The sequence below is a fragment of the Lutjanus erythropterus genome, chromosome 12 (assembly GCF_056507025.1).
Source record: "Lutjanus erythropterus isolate fLutEry1 chromosome 12, fLutEry1.hap2, whole genome shotgun sequence".
NCBI lineage: Eukaryota > Metazoa > Chordata > Actinopteri > Lutjaniformes > Lutjanidae > Lutjanus > Lutjanus erythropterus.
The window spans coordinates 8700487-8724070 of NC_139328.1; the positions used below are offsets into that span (position 1 = coordinate 8700487).

Genomic DNA, 23584 nt, shown 5'->3' on the forward strand with positions numbered 1-23584 from the left:
TGCAATATGATCATTTTGCATATCGGTCAGCTGCTTTCTGTTGGTGTCTATTGGAGTTGGGCACTACATTAATAGTACTAATGCACTGATATTTCCTCTTCTTAGATTCTGGTAGGGCTGAACAATATGATAAAAGATCATATTGTGATCATTTTGAAAGATATTGCGATCGCGATATGATTCACGATTAGTGGGAATGATCATTTTTGCATCACAATTTCCATTTTCACTGAAAACAAGTGTACCAAACAAACCTCTGAAGAACAAGAACTGTAGTCCAGGGCATCTCTGCTGCACTGCAGTATTCCATTATAATGTTTTTGGTCTTGCATTTTGCCTTTATCAAAGAAACTGCAGCCTCTGCGACTCAGATATTGCACTAGGCCATATAGAAGTTTCAATAATATTTTGATTAAAAAGCCCTAGATATTGGCTATTGTTCTATTGCGATGTGGCATTGTCTTTTTCTGGCTTTTCTTGTAGAAGTTATAAGAACTGAAACATTGTAGAATCTTTAATAAAGTTATTTGCAAGTAAAGGACAGTGTGCGGGAATTCTGATACCTGTGAATTTTCCTCCTACGCACCTGTGCACAGTCTGTACGGTGGACATGAGCCTTTAATTCTGTTTATGGTTGTAAAGGCTGCATTACATTAAAGTAATTTTCCGAACTTACCAGATGGTTGTAGCTGTTCTATTATTTACCATTACCCACTTAGTCATCATATCTACATGACTGATGAAAGCACCAGTAGTCATCCCTACAATATTGTTGCAATAGCTATAAATATTGATATCAATGTATGTGGTCAAAAATATTGTGGCATTTGAGTTTGTCCATACTGCCCTGTCCTAGTCTTTATGATCTTTGCACAAAACCACAAACATACCATCACCATTTCTTTTCTTTGTAGGTGTAGTAAAAATGTAAAAGGTACATGGGAGCACAGCTGGCTGAGGTAGACTCACTGCTGACCCAGCAGGTACGATCCAGCTTGAAAAGAAGAAGCAGGAGCCATGAAAGAAGAGGGCAGAGCAGAGTGCGGAGGTGGCGAGGCTCTGTTTGAGGACCCGGACTTCCCCTCTGAGGATACGTCCCTGTTCTGCGACAGCTCCACGCCCATCGCCCAACTGCAGGGAGACGTCACCTGGCGACGCCCACAGGTTAGTTCCAGTATGGAGAGGGGAAATGCCGCTGTTATTTCCTTTTGTGTTTGTTTTGTCATCATCGGTTAATGGTTTATATGCTGCTTTTAAGGTCATGTGAATTTTTGGCTTGCAACCAGTGTACTTGCATCACCTGAGAAAGAGGGATATTCCCTCGTCAGGTGGTTGATTTGATTATGAAAGAGTGCCCACAGGTCCAAAGTTATTCCTCAGTATTTCACAAAACACCATTATATGTAATTAAAGACTAAATATATCATATTTTACTATGTTTTCCGTTGCTATGTCTATTGTAAGATCATCAGATACCTCACAAAATAAAAATGCTGTGAGAGACACTGACCTACATATTAACGACTTCTGGTTAAAGCTGTTTATTGAGATCAACATTCCTTAACCACTTTCAGTTTAACTATTTAGAGTGAAACATTTCTGTGGCTCATTTCTTTCACTAGATAAGATTATTTGATGTAAAGTACTTATCAATTGTCAATGTATTAAGCTACAGTAGATGGCAGTCAGTTTGCCCCCAGTTAGGAGAAGCAGAGAGGGACACCAGCAGGGAAACTAAGCAATGAACTGCTGTGGACAAGGTCAGCATCAAAAGGTATTTTAGCCACTTAAAAAAGGTCCACCTAAAAAAAGTTCAGTTTATGAGCATGCTATATTTAAAATATTTTCCTTGCTTTACTTTGCCATTAGACAGTCTTTTCTGACAGGAAGTAACCGTTATATAAGCCAAATATTGCTCTCTCCAAAGGCAACTCCATAGGCAAAATCAGTAATTTTACCTTACAGAACATGGGAGCTCGCCTCAGTCATTTAGTTTGTTTGTATTAATGTGTGAATCCAAACTAGTTTTAAGACACAGAAGTCACACATTAACAGATTGAGGCAGTGGTAGACCAGCAGCTTCTGCATCCTTTGAGGTAAAATGACTGATTTTGCCTGTGGAGCGAGAGAGAGCAATATTTGGCTTATATAATGCCAGTTTCCCTTCAGAAAAGGCTGTCTGACAGCAAAGTAAAGCAGTGCACTTAAACCAAAACTGATTATTTTAGGTGGACCTTTTTTACGTGGCTAAAATACCTTTTGTTGCTAACCCTCTTCCCAACAGTACATTGCTTAGTTTCAGTGATGGTGCTGCTTCTCCAAACTGGGGATGTGCCAGCTGGCATCTACTGAAGCTAATACACTGACTATCATTAAGTACCTCATACAACCCCACTTAAAATAGTCCAAATAATCCCTTTAAGTCAGTGTGTGTGTGTCAGTCCCCCTTGATGTCTATTTCACACTTTCAGGAGATCTGCCAGTCACCAGCGCTCTTCCCTGACAACATCAACCTGGGTCATGCAAAACAAGGATTATTAGGAGACTGCTGGTTTCTCTGTGCCTGCACCTTCTTGCTCAAGAACAAACATCTACTGGACAAGGTAGAGTAACAAGTTTAACAAGTTACCATGAATACACATAAGTGTGTTGTAGATATGTGTATCTACTCCACACTGCTGTGCTGACTCAGTCGGTCTCTTTAGGTGTTTCCTCCAGACCAGCCTCAGTGTGGTGACAGCAGGTACAGGGGCTCCTTCCAGTTTCGTTTTTGGCAGCAGGGACACTGGACAGATGTGGTCATCGATGACCGCCTGCCCTGTATCAATTCCACTCTCTGCTTCTCGCGCTGCCACTCCCCCAGTGCCTTCTGGGTAGCCCTGTTGGAGAAGGCATATGCCAAGTAAGTAACCTGTGGACTTTCCCCTTCTTTTCTCTCAGTTTGACCTGCTGTGAACTTTGATTTTGGAGATTTGTTTACTTCTGGAAAGTTTTAGCTTCCTTGTGTTGCATTCCTGACATATTTACCGAAGTTTGGAAATCACATTTCCTGTTGCTTCCATCCTCTTCAGGCTTCATGGTTCATATGAGCGCCTGTGGGCAGGTCAGGTGTCTGAGGCCCTGGTGGATTTGACCGGGGGCCTGGCGGAGCGGTGGAACTTGGGAGACTTTGGGTCAGAGGACGAGCAGAGACCAGAACAGGACAGCGACGAGGTCAGGAGGAGAAGGCTGGACCTGAACCTTCTGCACCGAGTCAAAGACCAGTGTGCGATCAGCTGTTCCACTCACAGCAGCCCTGGAGGTCAGAAAAATGAAAGCTTTCACGCAGATACAAGTAGTTTTGATCCTGTATCACATCACCTGATAACCTGTGTGACTGTTCTAGGTGCCAGTGAGCTGGGTCAGTACCATGCGCTGACGGTCATGGAGTGGCTGGATGTGAAAACGGTGTCAGGGAGTGAAGTGCGGCTGCTCAGGATCAGAAACCCCTGGGGAAGATGCTGCTGGGGCGGGGCCTGGATAGAGAGGTAGGCATGTTTTTCCTTATGTGTGTCATGATTAAGATTTGTCCATTATAGATGTCTCATGATGATAAGATAATTCTGAAATAAATATCCCAGACCATGTCTGCAGTGTGCACCCAGGCTGGGTTCTCTGTAAGTCTGTAGAAAGTCCAGAGCAGGTGTCCAAAGCACCTTGTAGATTTGCTTTAGTGTGGACAGTCTTTTTCACATGTAGCCATAAAGTCCATAAGTCTGCAAATCGAAACAGTTGAATTTCTAGCCGTCACTCACTCAGTCTACCTCTTTCCCTACAGCGGTGCCGGTTGGAGTTCTATCGACCCGGTTTCTGCGATGGACCTACAATCCAGAGTGGCCGAGGGCGAGTTCTGGTTGGATGAAAAAGAGTTCCTGTCCCAGTTTGATGATGTCACCGTAGGCTACCCCATCAGTGATGATGGGCACCTAAAGAATATCTATACTGGTAATTCCCTTACTGGTTCTGAACTTACAGTCACTGACTGTGACCTCCTTTGTGCCGATTCAGATTCAGATCAAATTTTTTTATCCCACACGGGAAAATAAATTTGGTCCAGTGCTCCAGGACACCACAAAATCCAGACAGGCACCATGGAATAAACAATAAAAAATATACACAATAAGGCCACAACATAATCATGATAAAACACCTTGGATTACACTGAGACAGAATGGAGTTAGATAAAAACAGTAAATCCAAAGCACTAAAGTCAAACTTGATATAAAAGTGCTCAGAGACCTGCATGCTGTACAGGCTGATGGCTTGAGAAATAAAAGAGATCTTATATCTACTTGTTATTTTCTGTAGAAGTCTCTTTCCCCAGGTCAGGCTGTTGCTCCAACTTAGTTTGGGGTGAAGTGGATGAGTTTGGTGTACAGGCTGGTGGCCATTTCTTTTTTTTAACCCTGACAACTGTCCTCTCTGACAGGAAATCTGCTGACTCACAACCATCAGCTGGCTGGTCGGTGGATTAAAGGGCACTCCGCAGGTGGCAGCCGTAACAGCAGCAGCTACAGCAGCAACCCGAAGTTTTGGCTCAAAGTGTGCGAGAGAGGAGAGGTGCTAGTATCTCTGCTACAGCATAGAAAATGGAGAAACACAGAGAAATATGCACAAACACCACTGGAGGATAGCAAGAACACAAAGCACCAGCACTACCAGGCTATCGCACTACATGTGTGGAAGGTTTGTGCCATCACTTACTGGAAAAAAAACATGTTTTTGTTTTTTGTCTTTGCATCTTGTTACACTTATTTTTCTGTCTAGGTGGAGAAGAAGCGTTTTAATTTAAGCCGGATGTTGAACAAACCTCCTTGTGCTTCTACTCACTGCCACGCCTACGAGAGAGAGGTGGTCCTTCATGAACAGCTGGAGCCTGGATACTATCTGCTGATCCCCAGCACCTACCAGCCAGGAGCTGAGACCCGCTTTCTCATCCGGGTCTTTTCTTCCTCTTCCATATCCCTTAGGTAAGAACCTCTAAACCGGAAGAGAAACTGAACAAGCTCATCTTATCTGTGCAGAAATACTGCTGAAAACATGTAGCACATCCAGGCTATGTTTGTTTTCTTACAATTAAATTTGAACTTAGAGGTCTAAGTTTTTGTTCCATCATGAGAAAGTTCTGATACTGTAAGATTTGTGTGGGTATTATTTTTGTGTGGAAGAAAAAAATGTGCACAAATTGATAAATTCATAATTACATGGATGAGAGCAGCTATACATCACACCCTGTCTTGAGAACGACCCTTTTGGGTGAACAAGTGCTGTAAAAGCTGACAGTCAGTATGAGTGCCCGTGGCAAACACTTCATCACAGGTTAGTTAATGAAGTTACTGATTAAATGACATGTGTGCTGATTGTGTCTATAGATCAAAGTGAATGAGAAAAGAATCTGAGTCATGGTGGAAATGAAGTTTTTACTGTGGAAAAATATGTTGCTACCATAAAAGTCCTGCTTTAAGAGAGGAGTCTGGATCAACATTGGGCAAAAACAGCAAAATGAAGTGTCTTAAGGATATAAAAAGTGACAGATGTCTGAAGAAATTGCCTGGAGATTCAGTAAGGTAGTTTTATGTCAGGTTCATCCACTTTTATGGAGGCAGATTAAAAAGACCCCTTTATCTTTAATTTTTTTCTATGTAACAACACCAATCTTTGATCAGCAAAGACTTGGCATAATTGTCCATGTGACAGGCCATAGGATTTGGTCTCCTAATACCTAAAAAGTGATATGGTTTTCTTATTTTATGTGTTTAAACTGGCAAAGACCGCAGATTCTGTATTTATTGTCAGTCAAATTACAGTGGTTGCTTTCATCCAAAAAGGGGCGGGTGCATGACGCAGAAGAAGTACCTGGATGGGCTGCTGTCATCTGTGATAGATGATTAATTCAATCAAAAAAAAAAAAATCAAATGCACAAATTAATTGAAAATATTCTTATCTAACACATTTAAGGTGATGTTAAAATATGTCTCCTTTCATAATAAAGCAAAGCTGCTTAATTATTTTATTTTACTTTTTTTTCTTTTACACTAACTGGCAACTTCTAGGACTTTTGATAGCTGGTGATGCAGAGATCATTACATCTTTGTACTATTACCTCTCAAGCCTTATTAGAAGCAGGAACCAAAAGTCACACATAGACCTATCATCTTTTTTGATTATTAATTCACAATTCTAATATATAATATTTTTTTAGGAAAAGTGATACTTCTGTTCCTTTATAAAAGCTCTGTGTTCTATAAATTGCATTGCACATAACATATTAGGAATTTGTGCCCACAATCTCTCTTAGCTCTGTGATTTCCCATAAAAATGAACAAGAAAAAAATAGTGACATCTGCTGGTCAATTTTAAAAAAAACCCTTTAAAAGAATCAACTAATGAACTTTTTATTTATTCACACTGCAGTCAGTACATTTCCAGCTGTTAGCTCACACTTTGTTTACAAAAGATGGATTTTCCTACTTCCATGTTTCACCATGTAAAGAGGGGTGATCTTTTTTTTTCTGATTGAATCATTCATGATGTAACAATGCTGGTTTCCTCTTCAGTGCCCTGAAAACCCCAGCGCCTTCACTGCCATTAACAACAGATGGAGAGTGGGAGACCAGTCACTTCCGGGGCTCATGGGTGGAGGGAAGGACGGCCGGAGGAAGCAGGAACTACCTGTCTCACCGTCAGAATCCATGCTTCCCTTTTACAGTGTGTGATGAGTCAGCAGTGACATCAGGAGTTAATGTCAGGATTACCCTGCACCAGAGCCGACCTGACACAGATCTGCTCCCTATTGGCTTCCACATTTATAAGGTCAGTCAAACATGAAGGGAGAACACCGGTGTCATTCAGAGTTATGAGCCACTCTGTGTACATTCCCCACAGTCATGCGCAGTGTAATCAATACAGTGTGCAATTAGATCTTTGAAATATTTACTCTTCTTGTCAGTTTTAACACTCTAACTTTAAGTGTTTGAGCTAGCTTTAATCTTTTTCTGTCTGCGAAGATGTTGTACAGCAACAAATACCCTCCTCTTGGGGAAAAAAAACAAGTGCTCATATATTTGTCTGATTTGTTTGATTTGTGCACTTAAATCAACGTGAATATTTTTAAAAAGAATCAATATCAATGTACTGGGGTTAGCCCAACAACTGATTTGCACTTTTTGTCCTAACAAAATGAAAAAATAGATTTATAAGAAAACATGTAACATACAAGGAAGTAACAATAAAAGTAAAAAAAATATTATTTTATGAATGTTTCTCATAATGAACTTGATTATAATAAAATAAAATATGATAAGCAATATATAATGAATCTCGAAACCTGCCAGTTCATACAGTACAGAGATAGAACAGTCTCTTTCATATACTATATATTATGATAAATTAGCAAATGAACAAATGAATGAGTGAGTGAATGAATTCTACAGAATCTGAGCATTTGATCTTCACTGTGTGTCCAGTATACAGAGGGAGAATCTGAGCAGATGTTACCCAGCGACGAGGATCCTGTGGCCAGTTGTGTCCCTCACTGCTACACCCAGGATGTCAGTCTGTCCTGTTGTCTTCCTCCCGGGGCTTACACCATCGTGCCGTCCACTTATCAGCCCAACTGCTCTGCGAACTTCACCCTCAGCCTGGCTCGCAGAATACACAGGTTGGCTCTGTTCCTTCATCTTGTGATCGGGACGTGATTACTCGGCTGATCTGCAGAAGCTTCGGGTGTCGTTATTGTGTCATTGTTAGAAATAGTAATGGATGTGTGTCTCTTTCAGGAAAGTGGTGAAAAGCCAAGAGAGTCTGGGAAGAGCCATTCAGGAGGTCAGTTCATTTGAGAACTCACTACTAGCTGACAACTATTTATTTCACCAGTAGCACAGGGCTCCCATCATGGTGATTTACAAAAAGTGGAAAAACAGAACCTGTATTCTCCAAAATGAGGCAGAATCTTTATGAGTTATCCTATTTGAACTGAACACAGAGGATGATGTAACACAGAAATTTTCAAAACAAACACACAACCCAATGAAACAGAGTCCAAAATACCATCATTAAAATAAGGATATAATTTAAAATCTGGGTAAACAAAACTACAAAACTTTTATTAGATAAGTGTAAAAACATAATATCTCACCAACGAAAAAACATTATATAGTGCTGAGATGATAAGTCATTCAAATGAGTTGTTGATTCACAGAAAATTAATTTCCAATAATTTGAATAATCAGTTAACTCCTTTGGCAAATGTTTCTGACCATTTCTGGGTTTTGGCTTCTCAAATTTGAGTATTTTATTCTTTTGCCCGTTTTATATCAAAATGAGTTAAATATGTTTGGATTTTGTACTATTGATCAGATCAGATACAATAAAGATGGTACTTTGGACTCTGGGAACTAATTTTCTGATATTTTATAGCCCAAAATTGTAGCCATAAACATCATCTACAGTGGAAATAATTATTTTGTGTTATTGTGGTCAAGAAATGTTCTTTTCATACAATTGTTAAGAAACAGAAATACAACAAAAGACACTGGAATAAACACCTAGCGATGGAAATACATGTCACTTCATACAGTAGCAGATCAGTGATCATCTTTTGAGGTCATAAACACTATCCATTTTGCAATATTGCAAGAATTTATCAACCTGTAAATTTTGTGGGGAAAAAAATTAATATGTTGAACTACAGTCACAATATCTATGTAACCATTTTTGTGTTACAGCTTCTTTGCTGTCTTCCAACAATGCATGAGCCACAATATTGTCCAAATAGAGTGTAAATTACTCCAAAAATGTCCTGTATTGCTCTGTCCACGTTTTAATTTTAACTGATTGAAGTAGACTGTACAGAGCAGATATTCAACCATTCTTCCTCCATAAGTAAGAAGCTTCTTTGACAGCACCTTCTCTCACACAGTTTCTCCTCCAGCAAAGCTCAAGAAATCAAATGGTGATGGCAGGATTAGGCCGACAGGGCAGACAGAAGATACTGCCTCGAGGGCAGTTTAGAGAAACCTTAAACCCATGTGATGGTGGTCAGAAGATGGCAGCACTGAATAATCACTGTATCTTGCTTTGTGTCTTTGTGGGCGGCAGGTCTCTCACATCTCTGTGATGCAAAGCTAGCTCTCTGGGACTGTTGCTGCTCCACTGACGTCGCCTCACCTCCCTGTGCCTCTTGGCCCATGATGAAAGGACCGGTTCTCCCATCCACCCTCGCCGTGGAGGCTGTATGTGTGTGCATGTATGTGTATGTATGTGTACCAGCAGCGGCTGAGAAGGCAGGCGGGCAGATTGAGTGGGAATGTGTGTGTCGGGAATCCTAGAAACCCCTTTATCCTGAACCGCTGAGGCTCAGGGCTGATGGGCAGCCACACACTCATCGGCGATTAGGACATCAGAGGTTGTCGGTGGGCTGGGCTGCTAATGAAGTATGACGGGACTGGCTGGTGTAAACAAACAGCCGCCATTGAAGAGGGCCGCCGCTGCTCTTGCTCATTCACTCACTGGTGCGCCTGCCGGCCCAGAACAAAGGCCCCTCTCATGAAGGTCCTCACTGAGGCACAGGGGGCAAGGGGCGAGGGGATGGTCTCCGACAGCAGAGCCAACCAAACCACACCACACCATACCGTGCCATACCATGCCAGAGCTGTCCTCCCATCCCTCACCCCCAGACACTCTGCTCCTTACCTAGCTAGCGTTGTTCCTCTCTAGACACAGACGCAGGGTTTTCTCAGCCTCTCATCCCCAAATCCTGACTAACGCTAAAGTCAGGCTGGACCTATAGAAGTCCACGCCTTCCTCACCGCCCCCGAGCTCCCTTTCTGTCCCCCCCAGACTCGGTCCACAGCTCTGCTTGGACCTGAACAGAGCCACGGTTTGAAGTTGCCGCGAGAACAGATGACAAGCGGGCGGGCGGCAGGGATGAAACGAGGGAGGCGGCACATCAGAGGAGGCCCGCTCATATGAAGAAGCTGCCAATACTTTTTTTTGTGTTGAGGCTGCGTACTGTATGTGTGGTGGTGTGTGTCTGCCGGCTCGCACCCATGTCTGTGTGTGGAAGTCACAGGGTTTCTGATTAATCATTGGAGCCAGTGTTCACAGAGACTTATTTACAAAGCTATAATTAACAGATTAAGGTGGTACGGTTCTGTGTATTTATTATGTTTGGGGGTCAGCTGTATGAGATGTGATCAATAAAATGTTTAAAACATATTTTGTTGCTGATGTTTCCCATATTTTGCTTGTCTTATTATGCCTCTGCACCGGCGACAGACGACATTATGTTCTCAGGTTATCTGTCTGTCCCATTCTCAGGCAATATCTCAAGAAAGCTTTGTTGAATTTCTTCAAACTTGCTGCTAATCTCCACTTGGACTCAAGGATGAACTGATTACATAATTTGGTTTTCAGAGATTAAAGTTCAAAGTTAATGTGACCACAAAGTCACAAAGTCTGTTCCACTCTCATGAACACAATTTCTCAAGAGCGCCAGGCAGCAGTTTCTTTAAATTTGGTTTAAATATCACTTGGACTCAAGGATGAACTGCTAGGATTTTGGTGGTTGAAGGTCAAACTTCAAGGTCACATTCGCCCCTTTTTTGTGAACTTGATATCTCAGGAATGCCTGGAGGGAATTTTATTACATCTGGCACAAACGTTCACATGGACTGAAGGACGAACTGTATAGATTTTGGTGGTCAACCGTTATGGTCACCGTGACCTCACAAAATACACTTTTTGGCCATAGCTCTAATAAAGACAAAATTACACACAAATGTCTAATAGGATAAAATGGTTAGGTGACATTTTATATCCAAAAGGTCACTGTGACATCATAATGTTCATCTCCCTACCAGTCCTCTGTACTCCTCTGAAGACAGCATTTAAATTATTCACTGAAATCACGCATGAATATAGTAACAGCTTCCATTTACCCAAAAAATACTCTTATTACCTTTTATTAAATTCCTTAAAAGTCTTGCCTGCATACATTAAAAGAGTCTGGACAGACATGGATGTTAACAGTAACTTGACTGGTTGGCTGAGGCATACAACCATGAGATAGTAATTCTAGTTCTTTATGCCTCTGCGTTGACGACAGCTGTGTTTTGAAGACTTGTTTTTGGGGTGTCTTACCGTCAGATGTCCACTTGGACTCAAGGATGAACTGATTAGATTATAGCAGCCAAAGTTCAAGGTCACTGTGATTTCATGTCTGTCTCATTTGTGTGAACTTTATATCTCAAGAACACCTGGAGGGAATTTTATTACAACTGGCACAAACTCCCACTTGGGGTCACAGATCAGCTGATTTTATTCGGCAGGTCAAAGGTCACCGTGACCTCACAAAACACGTTTTTAGCCATAACTCAAGAATTCATAAACTTTCTAAAGATGATTTTATATCCAAAAGACGGCTGACATAATAATGTTCAGCTCTCTATCAGTCCTCTGTACTCCTGTGTAACATAGTCTGTAAGTGAAGACAGGAAATTATTCACTGAAATTATGTCAATATGGTGATAAGATCCATTTTGCAAAAAAAAACTTTATTCCTTTTATTAAATTGTGTCTGGACAGACACGGGTGTGAACTGGAACTTGCTGTATATGTGTATATTATGCATGTTACCAGTGTAAATGAATAAATGTTGTGAAACTGCTGTGTGTCACCCCTCAGCTCCGCACGCTCATCACCACGACAGACACACGGCGTGCGCGTACACGTGCTGTACTGCGCGCCACCGTTCCTGCGGAATTCAGGAGGCTGTGGTTGGACTCCGAGAGGCTCCCACCTAGAAAATAATGAACAACAAATTTGACGCGTGAGTAATCCAAAGTTTCTGTGTTATATCTGCCGGACAGCCGGCTCCCTGCCGTGGCTGCAAATTTATGAGGGAGCGTTAAGGTTAATGAAAGCTGTTGCGTGTAAAAAGAGAGGTGTGTCAGCTTTATTGCATGGTCCTGCATGCTCTGTGTGCGCTTATAAACGCACACGAGACCGAGGCTCACACGCACAGGTGCACACACAACGAACTGTAGTAACCACAGAGATTAAGTAGTGTTTTGTAAGGGAGAATGTGCTATGTTGCTAGCTGTAGCTTAGCATGGCGGAAGGCGGACAGGCCTCGAAGCCTCGGCGTAGTGGTTGTTGAGAGGCGGGGGACGGTGCGCGCTGTCTCGGCTCACTCTGGACTCCCATGGCCTCTCTAACGTACGGGCACATAGCCAGTAGTTAACAACACAGCTAACAGTGTGCTGTATTCTAGTCACGGTCAGAGTAGTTTAGTTTGATGTATGTATGTGTGCATCAATAAAGTCTGTGTTTTTGCAGTTAAAAGGGGAAAAACGCACACAGTTGACAGGTTATTAGCTGCACCAGGCTAAAACTAATGCAGTGAAATGCAGCAGCTGTGCAGTAAATCCTAGCTTCATGAAGGTTACAGTGTTCAGGTTTTGTGTCTCTGCTATTTTATTAAAGCCATTTATATCAATGACTACACACTAAATATTAGAAATACACATTAATATGATGCAATTCAACAGCACCACAAACAAACGCTGCAGCCTCAAAAATGACCATAAAGTTGACCCAACACCTTAGTTTTAGGCAAGTGTATCCTACCTAATCTAGGTGGCACATTGGAGAAGTTAGTTACAAGTGTCAAGGGGCTGGGTGTTTACATTTCCTGTATCTAGCTTGTAAAGTTAAGAAATGTATTCAAAAATGCAACTTTAAAAAATTATTTCTGTACTTTATTAGTTTTCACAATTGGAAAAGTAACATTATGTACAAAATTACAGCTTCTTGTTTATGTTGCCACCATTTTTGACATTTTATAGGCAAACAACTATTAATCGATTAATTGAGAAAATAATTAGCAGATTAATCAACTATGAAGATAAATGCTAGTGATAGTTGCAGTCCTATGCATAAGCTTAGCAGCTTTTTAAGATGAAACCACAATGATATACTTTTCTTTGGTATTTATAAGTGAGCAAATTATGGGCAGCCAATTAAATAGGCCTGTGTTAGGAAGTCAGGTGTAGAGCTGCAGCAATTAGTCGATTAATTGATTAGTTGATTGCAAAAAAATTCATTGCTAACTATTTTGATAATTGATTAATCGTGTCAGTAATTTTTCCAAGGAAATATGTCAAACATTTGCCTTCTCCTGCTTATTAAATGTCATGTTATGTTCTTTGTCATTTGTGACATTCATTTGTTTAAAAGTAAAAGAGTCTTTGGTTTTGGGGCAGTTGGTTGGAGAAAACTAATCTGAGGATATTTTTTGTAGCTGTGCAAAAAGTGACTGCCAGAATTGTAAGTACCATTTAACTGAAATGCACTTGATGCATGACACAAATACCTTTGTTTTGCTGCTGGTGTTTCCATCAAATCTAGTCTGAAAGATGATGACAGTGGAGATCACGACCAGGACCAAGGCTCACCGAAAGACAGTGAGAAGGAGAAAACTGAAGAAGAGGAAAAAGAACAGAACACCACCAAGAAAAAGGTGAGCCTACTAAGAAGTGACTTATGTGTGTTTCCTGCAGCTTTGAAGTTAATCGTAGGCCTGAGTCACTGTCTTGTTTTCTGCAGATGGTGGTGCCAGGGGCAGGAGAGCACCCTCTTCAATACAACTACACCTTCTGGTACTCCAGACGGACCCCAGGGAGACCAGCCAGTACGCAGAGCTACGAACAGAACATTAAGCAGATTGGAAGCTTTGCTTCGGTATGTTGATCTTCGAGGGCATATATTAGATATGACTGTAGCCAGACGCAGCCCAAAACTATGAGTACTAACTCATGCTGACTCATTCTCCCTCAGTTGTTGATTGAAACATTTCTCGTCTTTCCCAAGGTGGAGCAGTTCTGGCGTTTCTATAGTCACATGATTCGGCCTGGTGACCTGACAGGCCATAGTGACTTTCACCTCTTCAAGGAGGGTATTAAACCTATGTGGGAGGTGGGTACTCATTTTATTGCACTGTTAATCTATTTGTTTTTGTTAAAGTATAGCTTGGATTATTTGAAGTGAGATTTTATGAGGTACTTATCGATAGTAGATGTTTGGAGAAGTAGAGAGGAGCTCCACTGTAGGAAGTAAATATATTTTAGCCAATTAAAATAGGCCCATCTGAAAAAATCAATATTAGTTCAAGTGTACACTATTCAGATTTTTTTTTCATCACTTATCTTTCTGTTAGACAGCCTTTTCTGATGGGAAACACTGTTATGTAAGCCAAATATTGTTCTCTCCAAACTAGCCAAACTTCATAGGTGAAATCATTAATTTTACCTCACAGAACATGGGAGTTGCTTGTCTTCCACTGCCTTGACCCTTTAGTTTGTTTGTGTTATTGTGTTAACTCGGTGAATCCAAACTAACAGTTTAAAACACAGAAAACACAAACAAACTAACCAATCGGTTCCACTGTTCTGCCAGATAATTTCGTCTGCCGGAGTTCGGTTAGTTTGGAGAGAACAATATTTGGCTTGTATAACAGCAGTTTTCCATCAGAAAGGCTATCTTATGGCAAATTAAAGTGGTGAAAACATTCTAAAAATTGTGTATTTTTGTAGGTGGACCCTTTAATAAGTGGCTAAAATATGTTTTGTTGCTGTCCACAGGAGGTTTTTACTTAGCTTCCATGTTGGTCCTCATCTCTGCTTCTCCAGACTGGGGTTGTAATGACCAGCATGTACTGCAACTAATTCACTGACTATCAATTATTGATAACCTCATACAACCCCACGTCAAATAACCCGAACTGTCCCCTTAAGTATAAAGCCTATTCTGAAACCCTGCATGTGTTGTGTTCAGGATGATGCCAATAAGATGGGTGGAAAGTGGATCATCCGTCTGAGGAAAGGCCTGGCATCCCGGTGCTGGGAGAACCTGATCCTGGCCATGCTCGGGGAGCAGTTCATGGTCGGAGAGGAGATCTGTGGGGCTGTGGTCTCTGTACGCTTTCAGGTAAAAAACCCACAAACCACAGACACCCCTGTTTTCCCAACTCACACACTGCCTTCTTTATTATACCAAACTTTCCTCCTCTGCTTTTCGTCTCCAGGAGGACATCATCTCCATCTGGAACAAAACCGCTAGTGACCAGGCAACCACTGCCCGCATCAGAGACACCCTGCGCAGAGTCCTCAACCTGCCCCCTAACACCATCATGGAGTACAAGACTCACACAGACAGCATTAAGTATGTATGTCTCCTTGTTTTATTATTTTCCCTTTAAACTCTTACCCTCACACACACACACACACACACATATAAATATATGCATGCTCACAAACTTTTCTCACGAAAGGAGGCAATGTGGAATTATACATAATGCATGAGTATTTCTTCACAAGACCGGATTTATAAAAAGGCACTAAGATTTCTCCTGACTTAATCTGATTGGATAATTTTTTTATCAAGAAAAAATTCCAAACTTTTGCTTGTTGCAGCCTCTCAGATGTGAATTTTTACAGCTTATCACTGTTTTATGTTAATGCTAAATTGAATATCTTTAAGATTTGGACTGTTGGTTGGAAATTACATTTTATAGAAGAAACATAAATGTTAAAAATGATCGACATTATGATCGATAATGAAAATAATTGTTAGTTGCAGCTTTGGAGTATTACACTTTTTTGTTAATTTGAAAAATATCAGTCATGCATAATTCCTAAAATATACATAATATAATAAGTTAAATAAAAAAAATGCAAACACAAGTTTGCTTAAACCACATTTTATATTCAATATGATTATTTTCAGTATGATGCCAAAAACTGTCAACTGTTGTAAAACCTCACAGAAGAAGAAAGCAACAAACACAGTCAGGTTCACTGAGTGGGAAATGTAGTTTCAGTATAGAGTGACGGATGATAATCAAGAAAATTGATTGATAGATGAAACATAGCAACAATTCAGCTGAAAACACAGAGAAAGCAGGATAAATGAAAGGAGGAAAAAGAGCCCACAAAATGTCGTCGGTATCAGGAAGAATATTATTGGATTTAGACTGATGGCGTTGTGCTGTACTGTACCTCTTTATATAAGCATTTTTTCTGACAAATGTTTGCAAGGAGGTACTTGGCTGAAAATATACAAAATACTAAAACTTTTCTATTTCTTAATTATTTGCTGGTGTATATATATGACAAAAGAACAATTGCACCCATTATGCTGCTCCATCAGTGAAATGATGCATTTGATATCCTCTCATTGAAAATCCCATAAACATCCAAACAGCTTGTTTATTTTACTGTGAATGGTGAAGTGCTGCATCCTCCTTTTGTTTGCAGAGCCTGGGAAGACTTCCATGGTCTGGTGAATGCTAGCGGCGGACGTTAGCCCCTCACATGGAGAACCTCTGCGAGAGTAAGAACTGTTTCTACAATAAGCTGGCCATACATTGTGATTTTTAGAAATGATGTTTCATTCCAGCTCCTTCTGTTACAAGTAAATCTTCTGCGATGTAAAGCCAAAGCTCACCATTTATATGCTCACACTGTACAGTGTGATCATCAAGCTAAGTGCTCACATTGTGCATGTAAAATGGAAAATAAAATGTCCCATCAGCCCCTGCTGGGCATTCTGGCTATTAACAGTTGTCAAGATTTGTTTGAAAGAAGTTTGTTTGCTAGCAGTAATGCTAACAAGGCAGAAATGTGCCGCTTTGATCATCTGTGCCATCCTGGGGGTCAGAACTTATTTTAAAAAAGGCACCAGTGTATATGGACTGGCTGGAGGTTAGGAAGACGTTGACAGTATGCCTTGTCCATTTTCTAGAGTTTTATGTAAGCCTGCTGTGACATGATGCATTGTGTTACCATGGTGATTTTAGATGTTCTGTCTTCCACTTCACAAAGGTGCAGTGAGAAAAAAGGCATTGACTGTAGGCAGCCAACTCTGCTTCAGCTATGCGAGAGCCTGACAACCACCGACCAAATTTTCTGACATGTCAGATATTTTTCCGACAGCTTTTTAGCAGCAGTTGATCATTCCTTGCATGACAAATGATGCAGACAAAGCTGAATTTGCAGAAACTGACTTGTGCAGCTCAAAAATCGGGTCAGAATTGGGTTGAAATCATACAGCGTATGCCCAGCTTTAGTTAGGAGTAAGAGAAAAAGTTCATAGCTGATGTACTTGGTCTCATGCTAACGTTGTTTGTCTCTGTTTGTGGTGCGCAGGTGTGTGTGTATGTGATGTGTTGGCGGATGACTAGTCCAGGAAAGGATACCTCTGCGTGGATTGGCACTGTGTAATATGACGACAGGAACAGAGGCAAGAAGACCATTCCTTCTTTGTGTCAAATTGGAAATGAACCTGTCAACAGAACGCTGAACCAAGCCGAAGAGAGAAATATGCGTTATTTTTAATCAACCAGAGAAGAACGAAGCCTCCAGTTTGTTTGTTTTTTATTTTTTTATACATATATATATATACTGCAAGTTGTAACATCTGTTATCTTGCCACCAGAGGGAGGCCATGTGACTTTGCTGATCTGGTCATTAGCTGTTAACAAAGTGTACTTGACAAAAACACAACAAAACCAATCTGTTAGAAGACTTAGTTTTCATTTACTTGCTTAACATAACATCACACTTCCTGCTGTTGAGATGAGTTTGTGTTGATCTGTTTTACTGGGACTCAAACAGGGTTGCAGGTAGATGTTATTTTATTACAGTGCTGTATTTTATCTACAATTCCTCCAGTCATTTCGAACTCTTACTATTATTGCGTACGATATATTTGTAAATACAGTCCACTTCAAAGATCACGTAACTGAATCAGCGATGATTCTCCATCTTTGACCTGGAAGATGAATCCCAAAGGATGAGGACCATCCTGCGCTGGGCAGAAGGTTGTATAACCGGCATCTTAATAATGGACTGCCAAGCTGCCTGAATCACTGTGCCTGGCCTCGAGCCCGACCCGAACCAGTTCTCCCTTCTGTCTCTTTTGTCTTTACCCCGCCTTTAAAGAATCCAAGGGATGGGCTTTGCTTTAATGTCCTCGACAAAGGTGTATAGGAGTCCTGAAACACTGACCTTCACTCCTTTTCCATTTTGTAGTAAAAGAAACGACACCGGGCCCAGGGTCCGGGTCTGTTACAGTTTTTATCAAGTTTCGGGAGCATTTCTTTTTTGGAACCATGTCAAGAAAGCACCTATAGTTTGTTGAAAAACTGTAATGCTGCCCGTGTTTGGTGATGTGATGATGGGTGCAGGTGTGTGTCAAAAGTGAAGAAACACTGTTGGATGTACACCTGATGGATTATAGCAATAAATGTCAAATATGCATCTGCTGCTAAAGCTGGTTCGGTGTCGTCTTATTTACATTTTTCAGAACTGAATTGTTTTAAAGCCACACCACCCTTAACGTTGAATTTACAAATGATTCAGTGTTGATGCTGATTCAATGATTGATGTCTCCCATTAGTTTTAGACCACTTTCGATTGATGATTCATCATTTTCATCAATCAGCTCATCTCAAAGAACATGTGATTCTGCAGAGAAAACAATGAAATCAGGTGAGTTGATTATTGAAGGGGTTTAGTTGGCCTTTGTTGACAGCATGCATTTGTCATAGGAAAAGTACAACTTAAACAATATGTCCTATTAAACTATCCCATAAAGCCTTGGCACAATATCTCACACCCGAAATATTTGAGCATCACTTCATTTCCTCCACCTTGGTGATTTTACACTGAGGAGGACCTGTCCTCTTCATCCTCTCTGAAAGCTAAACCTATACATACTACAAAGTTTCTAATAGAATTTGATATGCTTACCAACAAGAATGTGGCTGCCAGCAGCAGCAGTTTAGTGTGTGACTCCATATTCAGCAGCACTGGAAGAGTGACAAAGATTCAGAAATTGCACAATTACTCGTTTGAAATGGGGATGGTGTATAATAAAGTGCATATATGACAACAGTGGTTCAGGGCACACATGAGTCTAAAAGTAAACTAGTTGAACTTTTTTTGTTTTTTAAAGCAAAATTTTGACTTGTTAAAATGGGTGTAACTAATTTATTCATTGCTGTATGCTCTTGCCTTCATTGCTGCAATGAAGGTGTTGTTATTGTCATTAATAACACCAGTGATATTCCCACTACGACCAATCAAAATGTCTGCTGTGGAAAAGGCTTATAAATCTGATTTATTTGGGTGGATAACAAGGCCATCAAGATTCTGTTAAATTTGCATTTTTTTTCATGCAAAAAAAACAAATGAGAAATACTTGTATGAAGTATCATACAACCAATGTTCTTTATGTTATTTCAGTCAAATTCAATTTAGCTTTGTTTTGGCTTCCAAAGGAGGTCAGATGTTTGGGAACCACTTCATGGGAAGGTGATAATCACATTTTCTTAAGTGCAACTCAAAAAAAGGAAACAGTCTGGACACGATGTAATGCTCCCATGGACTTGAATGTATATACCATGATGTGACGTTTTGGGCGCAAGCCCTTCAGACATGAAAATAATTCAGAGAGACACCTAATAAGTACCTGTCCAAGAGGTCACCTGATGGGTCATGCAGTTAGAAAGTGGTAAACCAAACATGATAAAAAAAAAGCATAAAATAGTGAACACAGTAAACACAGTAAATAATGAATCATACTAACAGGTTCCACTATGTGGACATTATTCTACTTGCAGTGTTTTTGTATGCATTGTAACTATTTTATGCATTTCTTCTTTGGTTTACTGTTTTGTGATCACATGACCTGTCAGGTGACCCCTTGGACAGGTGCTTGTATGGTGTGAATTTGTCTCTGAAGAAGAGTTTGAGCCAGATGGTATATCGATAAATATTCTGGAGAGCATTATTTACAGTACAGACATGTATTTCTGTCTAGCACCTAGTATTTATCACTTTTACATGTGTATACCTTTGAACCTTTCGTACTTGTGTACAACTCGTACAACTCACCCTCCAACCCAAAATATTCATGATCCATGTTATGTTCGTCATTGAAGCCAGGCCATTTCTTCCATATCGTGCCCATTTTCTCACCGATCTTGGAGACAATCTGGAATTAACAGCCAAAAATAATGGATTAAATCCACCTGTAGAAATACTTTTTTGATTTTGGTTTGTTTAAATATTACACAACCTGGAACTGCTGGTTGGAGAAGCAGCGGCACGGACAGCAGGAGCCCTGGATCCTGACTGTAGATGCTCCTTCTGCATCACACACCTCCAGGAGAGGGGTGAACATGCTCCACCTGCACACACAGTCAGCCAACACACAACAGCTTCGCATATTGCCTTACATAATCATGCAATAAGCAACCCGGAAGATGCACTGGCCAGTACTTCACACGCTGGCGCAGCCTAGCCTTGATGCTTGGTTGATCACATTTTCAGCTGTCATGATTCTGCAGCACCAAAACCATTGTTTGCTTGGTGTCGGAAGAGTTCAAACTGGGGCATGCTTTATTCGAGCACAACTGAGAGAATATTTATACCAAGTAGATCTCTGGCCACAGAAACCTCTGCCAGGTCAGTCTTAATTGGACACAACATTGCTTCTGGAGAGCTCTAAATTCGACACACAAAGGCACTCCGGCTCACCCTGGAGTCAGATTTAGGCCAGATGAAGAAGGAAGTATTTCAGGAGACATGGCTGCTGCTCTTCCTCCATTAGCCAACATTCCCATTAGGAAGGATGCCGCATTCCTTCCCTCCCAGCCCAGGGCAGCTCTGTCGTTGTGTCTCCGTGCAGACAGCTGTTTTGTGTATTAACTCTCCCAGGTTTAGACTTAACGCTGGCCGGGTGGAACAAATAAAGGCTCTCGCTGCTATTTACAGACAGGCCCGGGCATCTACAGTGGCACAGGGAGGCCAGAGGCTGGGAGTGACATGGAAAAAAGGCTCACATGGTAAGTTGTTCAGTCTGAGAATGTAAAGTACAACGACGGGCGGTGCAGGTATTCTGATAGTACGGGTCAAAGGGTTAAAAGGTTCATTCACAAACATGAAAAAATATTTTAAAAATTTTCACAGTAACACCTGTCTTCATAAAATCTGTCCAACTGCTAAGGTTAACCCACAGGAGATGCTGTCAACAGTTTTTACATGGGTTATTTTTTCAACAGAAAGTAGTTTGAATTAAACTTTTTCACAGCAAAGATAATACTTGTCCATAAATAAGTGAGTTTCTTTTTGTAACTTGAATGAACTGATCCTTTTATTAAGGGTGTTTGATCCTCAGTTGTGTATTTAATTGAAAATAATGATAGGTATAGATGCAGTAGTGTTACAGTTCATCCAAATCTAAGTAACTTATATCCTTTAATTAAGTAAAAGTATTAAAATTAAGATTCAACTTAAATAGAATGAAAAGTACTTGAAGTATCAAACGTAAAAGTACTTGTTATATAGGATAGCCCCTTCCAGAGTCTAAATGAAGATTTATTTTCAGAAACATTTTTTTTTTATTATTTAATTTTTCTAAATCATGTTTTTATTGTGCACTCAAGGGAATTTCAGTCAGACTGGTGTTGGTTTATGCGTTTGGTTTAACTTTATTTGGGCATTTGTTTTGCAGGAGGGGATCTCTGGAATTAAATTGACTACATCACTACAAAAGAACAAGTAACAGTTGCTAGCTTGTTTACATTCATACTATTAGCACAGGCGTTAATTTGCCAGGTTGTTCTTGTTTACAGGGAACAATGCAGATAGCGGATGCTGCGATGCCACTTGAAAGAAGAGACCAATGGCAGACTTGTACCTGCTGTTTGCATCCAGTGAGTCAGACTAAGTGTGGCATGAATGTTTTACTTCACCTCAGTTGCAGTGATACATTTTGACTTTTCATGATGATGTCAAGTTTTATTACACGGTTAACTGTTTTTGTAACAGTGTCATGAATAATTCCCTTGATCTCAACTAAAATGGTACATCTTAGACTTGTCATAAAGATGTCATTAAATGTTATTAGACCAGTTTGACCACAGAGTACAGTACCAAGGTGATTTACAGTACAGATCAACATATATATGTAAATACCTAGTAGCAAGATGGAATAAAAATTCAAGAATAATACTGTAATTATTTTTAAACTGCAGGTACCTATTCTGTTATTGTGGGGTAAGTAGATTATGGGCTGTAATGTAAAGCATTAGATTACAATTATTATTATTATTACTTGTTGCTTAAGTTCTAATTTAAACCACTTTGCTGGATAGTTTAACATATAACTGATCACATGAATAACGTGTAAAATCATGAGCTGCATAGTAATAAGTAAATATAGACTTTGAATAAATATTGTGCAGTTAAAAGTACAATATTTGTCTCTGAAATGTACAAGTACCTCTAAATTGTAGTATAGTACTTGAGTAAAGGTACTTTTTCCACTGTTCTAGTCAGATGAGGCCAACAGAAACAGATTCATCCTGTCGTACCTCTGGTGTACGGTGCCAATGAGATGTTTTTGAGGTGTGTAAACCCTCATCTCCATCAGGCAGCAGCCAAGGCAGCAGGCATCCACCCTGAGGGGCCTTTCAAAATAAAAGACCTGACGGCCCTGACAGTCGAAGCCCTGCAGGGAACAGGCCCGAGCCGGACCACAGCACTGGAGGCACACACAGGAACTCTCTGACGAGAGGGAGAGACGGAGGTAAAAACACAATCATACACTCTGTGTTTCTACGAGAAAGAGACGGGATGAATGTTGTCAGTTAAACAGCGATCAGCACCTTCCACTGCCACAAACAGCTGTGAGCTGCTGCCTCCTGTGGTGATGCTGTAGATCCTCCTGGGAACACACTGTGGACCTACAATGACACAGCTTTATTCTTTTACACATGTCCCTCATAGAAACACACAAATACACAAAATCAGTCCCTCCTGCTCACCCTGCAGCTCTGGTCTGGCAGTGATCTGTATTTTACTGACTGTTTCCAGTGCAGACATAAAGTGTGCCCCTGCAGCACCTCCAGCCCACTGCTCCTCCACCCCTGGCCTCTTCACTCTGTCCGTCTTCCTCCCCGGAGCCTGAGCTGACAGCTGCTCGTCAGAGTCCCAGTCTGGAGGTGTTTGGTGGGGCTTGAGTGCAGGTGAGAGAGTGTGACACTGACATGACGGCCCACAGTGGTTGTTCTGGAAAGCTCTGAAGATCATCTGGATGTGTTTCTCCCGTTCCAGACGATCAAAGGGAAGAGGCTGGTTGGTCACTGCTGACATGGTGGAAAACTGAAAATATATTTGGAGCTCAGTCAGATGAATGACCATACATCCTACTGTACTCACTAGAAAAAAAGTAATGGTGATTTGACAGCATTAAAATTGCTAAAGAAGAAAATTCTGTCTGAGGAAAATTTCATACAAAATGGAACAAACCAGGAACAGCAGATAAATCAGAAGTGAGTGAAAAAGGAGAATATTACAATATTTCCTCATCATTCATGACAGCATCATTCAGGATGATTGCCACAGGCTCAAAGTAATGTAAATCAAAATAGCTGTAAGCTGTACCAGATGGAGCTGGATACATGTTTGTTATAAA

The 23584-nt window shown here is 40.7% G+C and overlaps 3 protein-coding genes across 4 annotated transcripts; 2 read left to right on the top strand and 1 right to left on the bottom strand.

Moving 5' to 3' along the window:
- The first annotated feature begins 897 nt into the window (after window positions 1-897).
- On the top strand, window positions 898-10258 carry capn10 (calpain 10). The gene is made up of 12 exons (XM_084732926.1): window positions 898-1164; window positions 2472-2603; window positions 2706-2902; window positions 3072-3301; window positions 3386-3527; window positions 3818-3984; window positions 4469-4725; window positions 4807-5009; window positions 6598-6853; window positions 7507-7700; window positions 7819-7864; window positions 9140-10258. The coding sequence occupies exons 1-12, from the start codon at window positions 1018-1020 to the stop codon at window positions 9167-9169; spliced, it is 2001 nt and encodes a 666-aa protein (XP_084589052.1). The 5' UTR covers window positions 898-1017; the 3' UTR covers window positions 9170-10258.
- Window positions 10259-11712: 1454 nt separating this feature from the next.
- eif4e2 (eukaryotic translation initiation factor 4E family member 2) lies at window positions 11713-18372 on the top strand. 2 transcript variants are annotated; one of them, XM_084732577.1, is made up of 8 exons: window positions 11713-11870; window positions 13451-13562; window positions 13649-13783; window positions 13913-14017; window positions 14876-15028; window positions 15126-15266; window positions 16357-16432; window positions 17248-18372. In XM_084732577.1, exons 1-7 carry the CDS (start codon window positions 11851-11853, stop codon window positions 16390-16392), a joined length of 702 nt encoding a protein of 233 aa, XP_084588703.1. In that variant the 5' UTR covers window positions 11713-11850; the 3' UTR covers window positions 16393-16432; window positions 17248-18372. The 2 variants fall into 2 exon arrangements, with proteins under 2 accessions (XP_084588703.1, XP_084588702.1); XM_084732576.1 differs by having other exon boundaries at window positions 15126-15262.
- Window positions 17464-23332, bottom strand: LOC146317570 (phospholipid scramblase family member 5). Its single transcript, XM_084732579.1, has 7 exons — window positions 22935-23332; window positions 22776-22853; window positions 22482-22674; window positions 20183-20294; window positions 19999-20098; window positions 18853-18911; window positions 17464-18567 (listed from the first exon to the last, which is right to left on the bottom strand). Exons 1-7 carry the CDS (start codon window positions 23308-23310, stop codon window positions 18541-18543), a joined length of 945 nt encoding a protein of 314 aa, XP_084588705.1. The 5' UTR covers window positions 23311-23332; the 3' UTR covers window positions 17464-18540.
- Window positions 23333-23584: the final 252 nt, after the last annotated feature.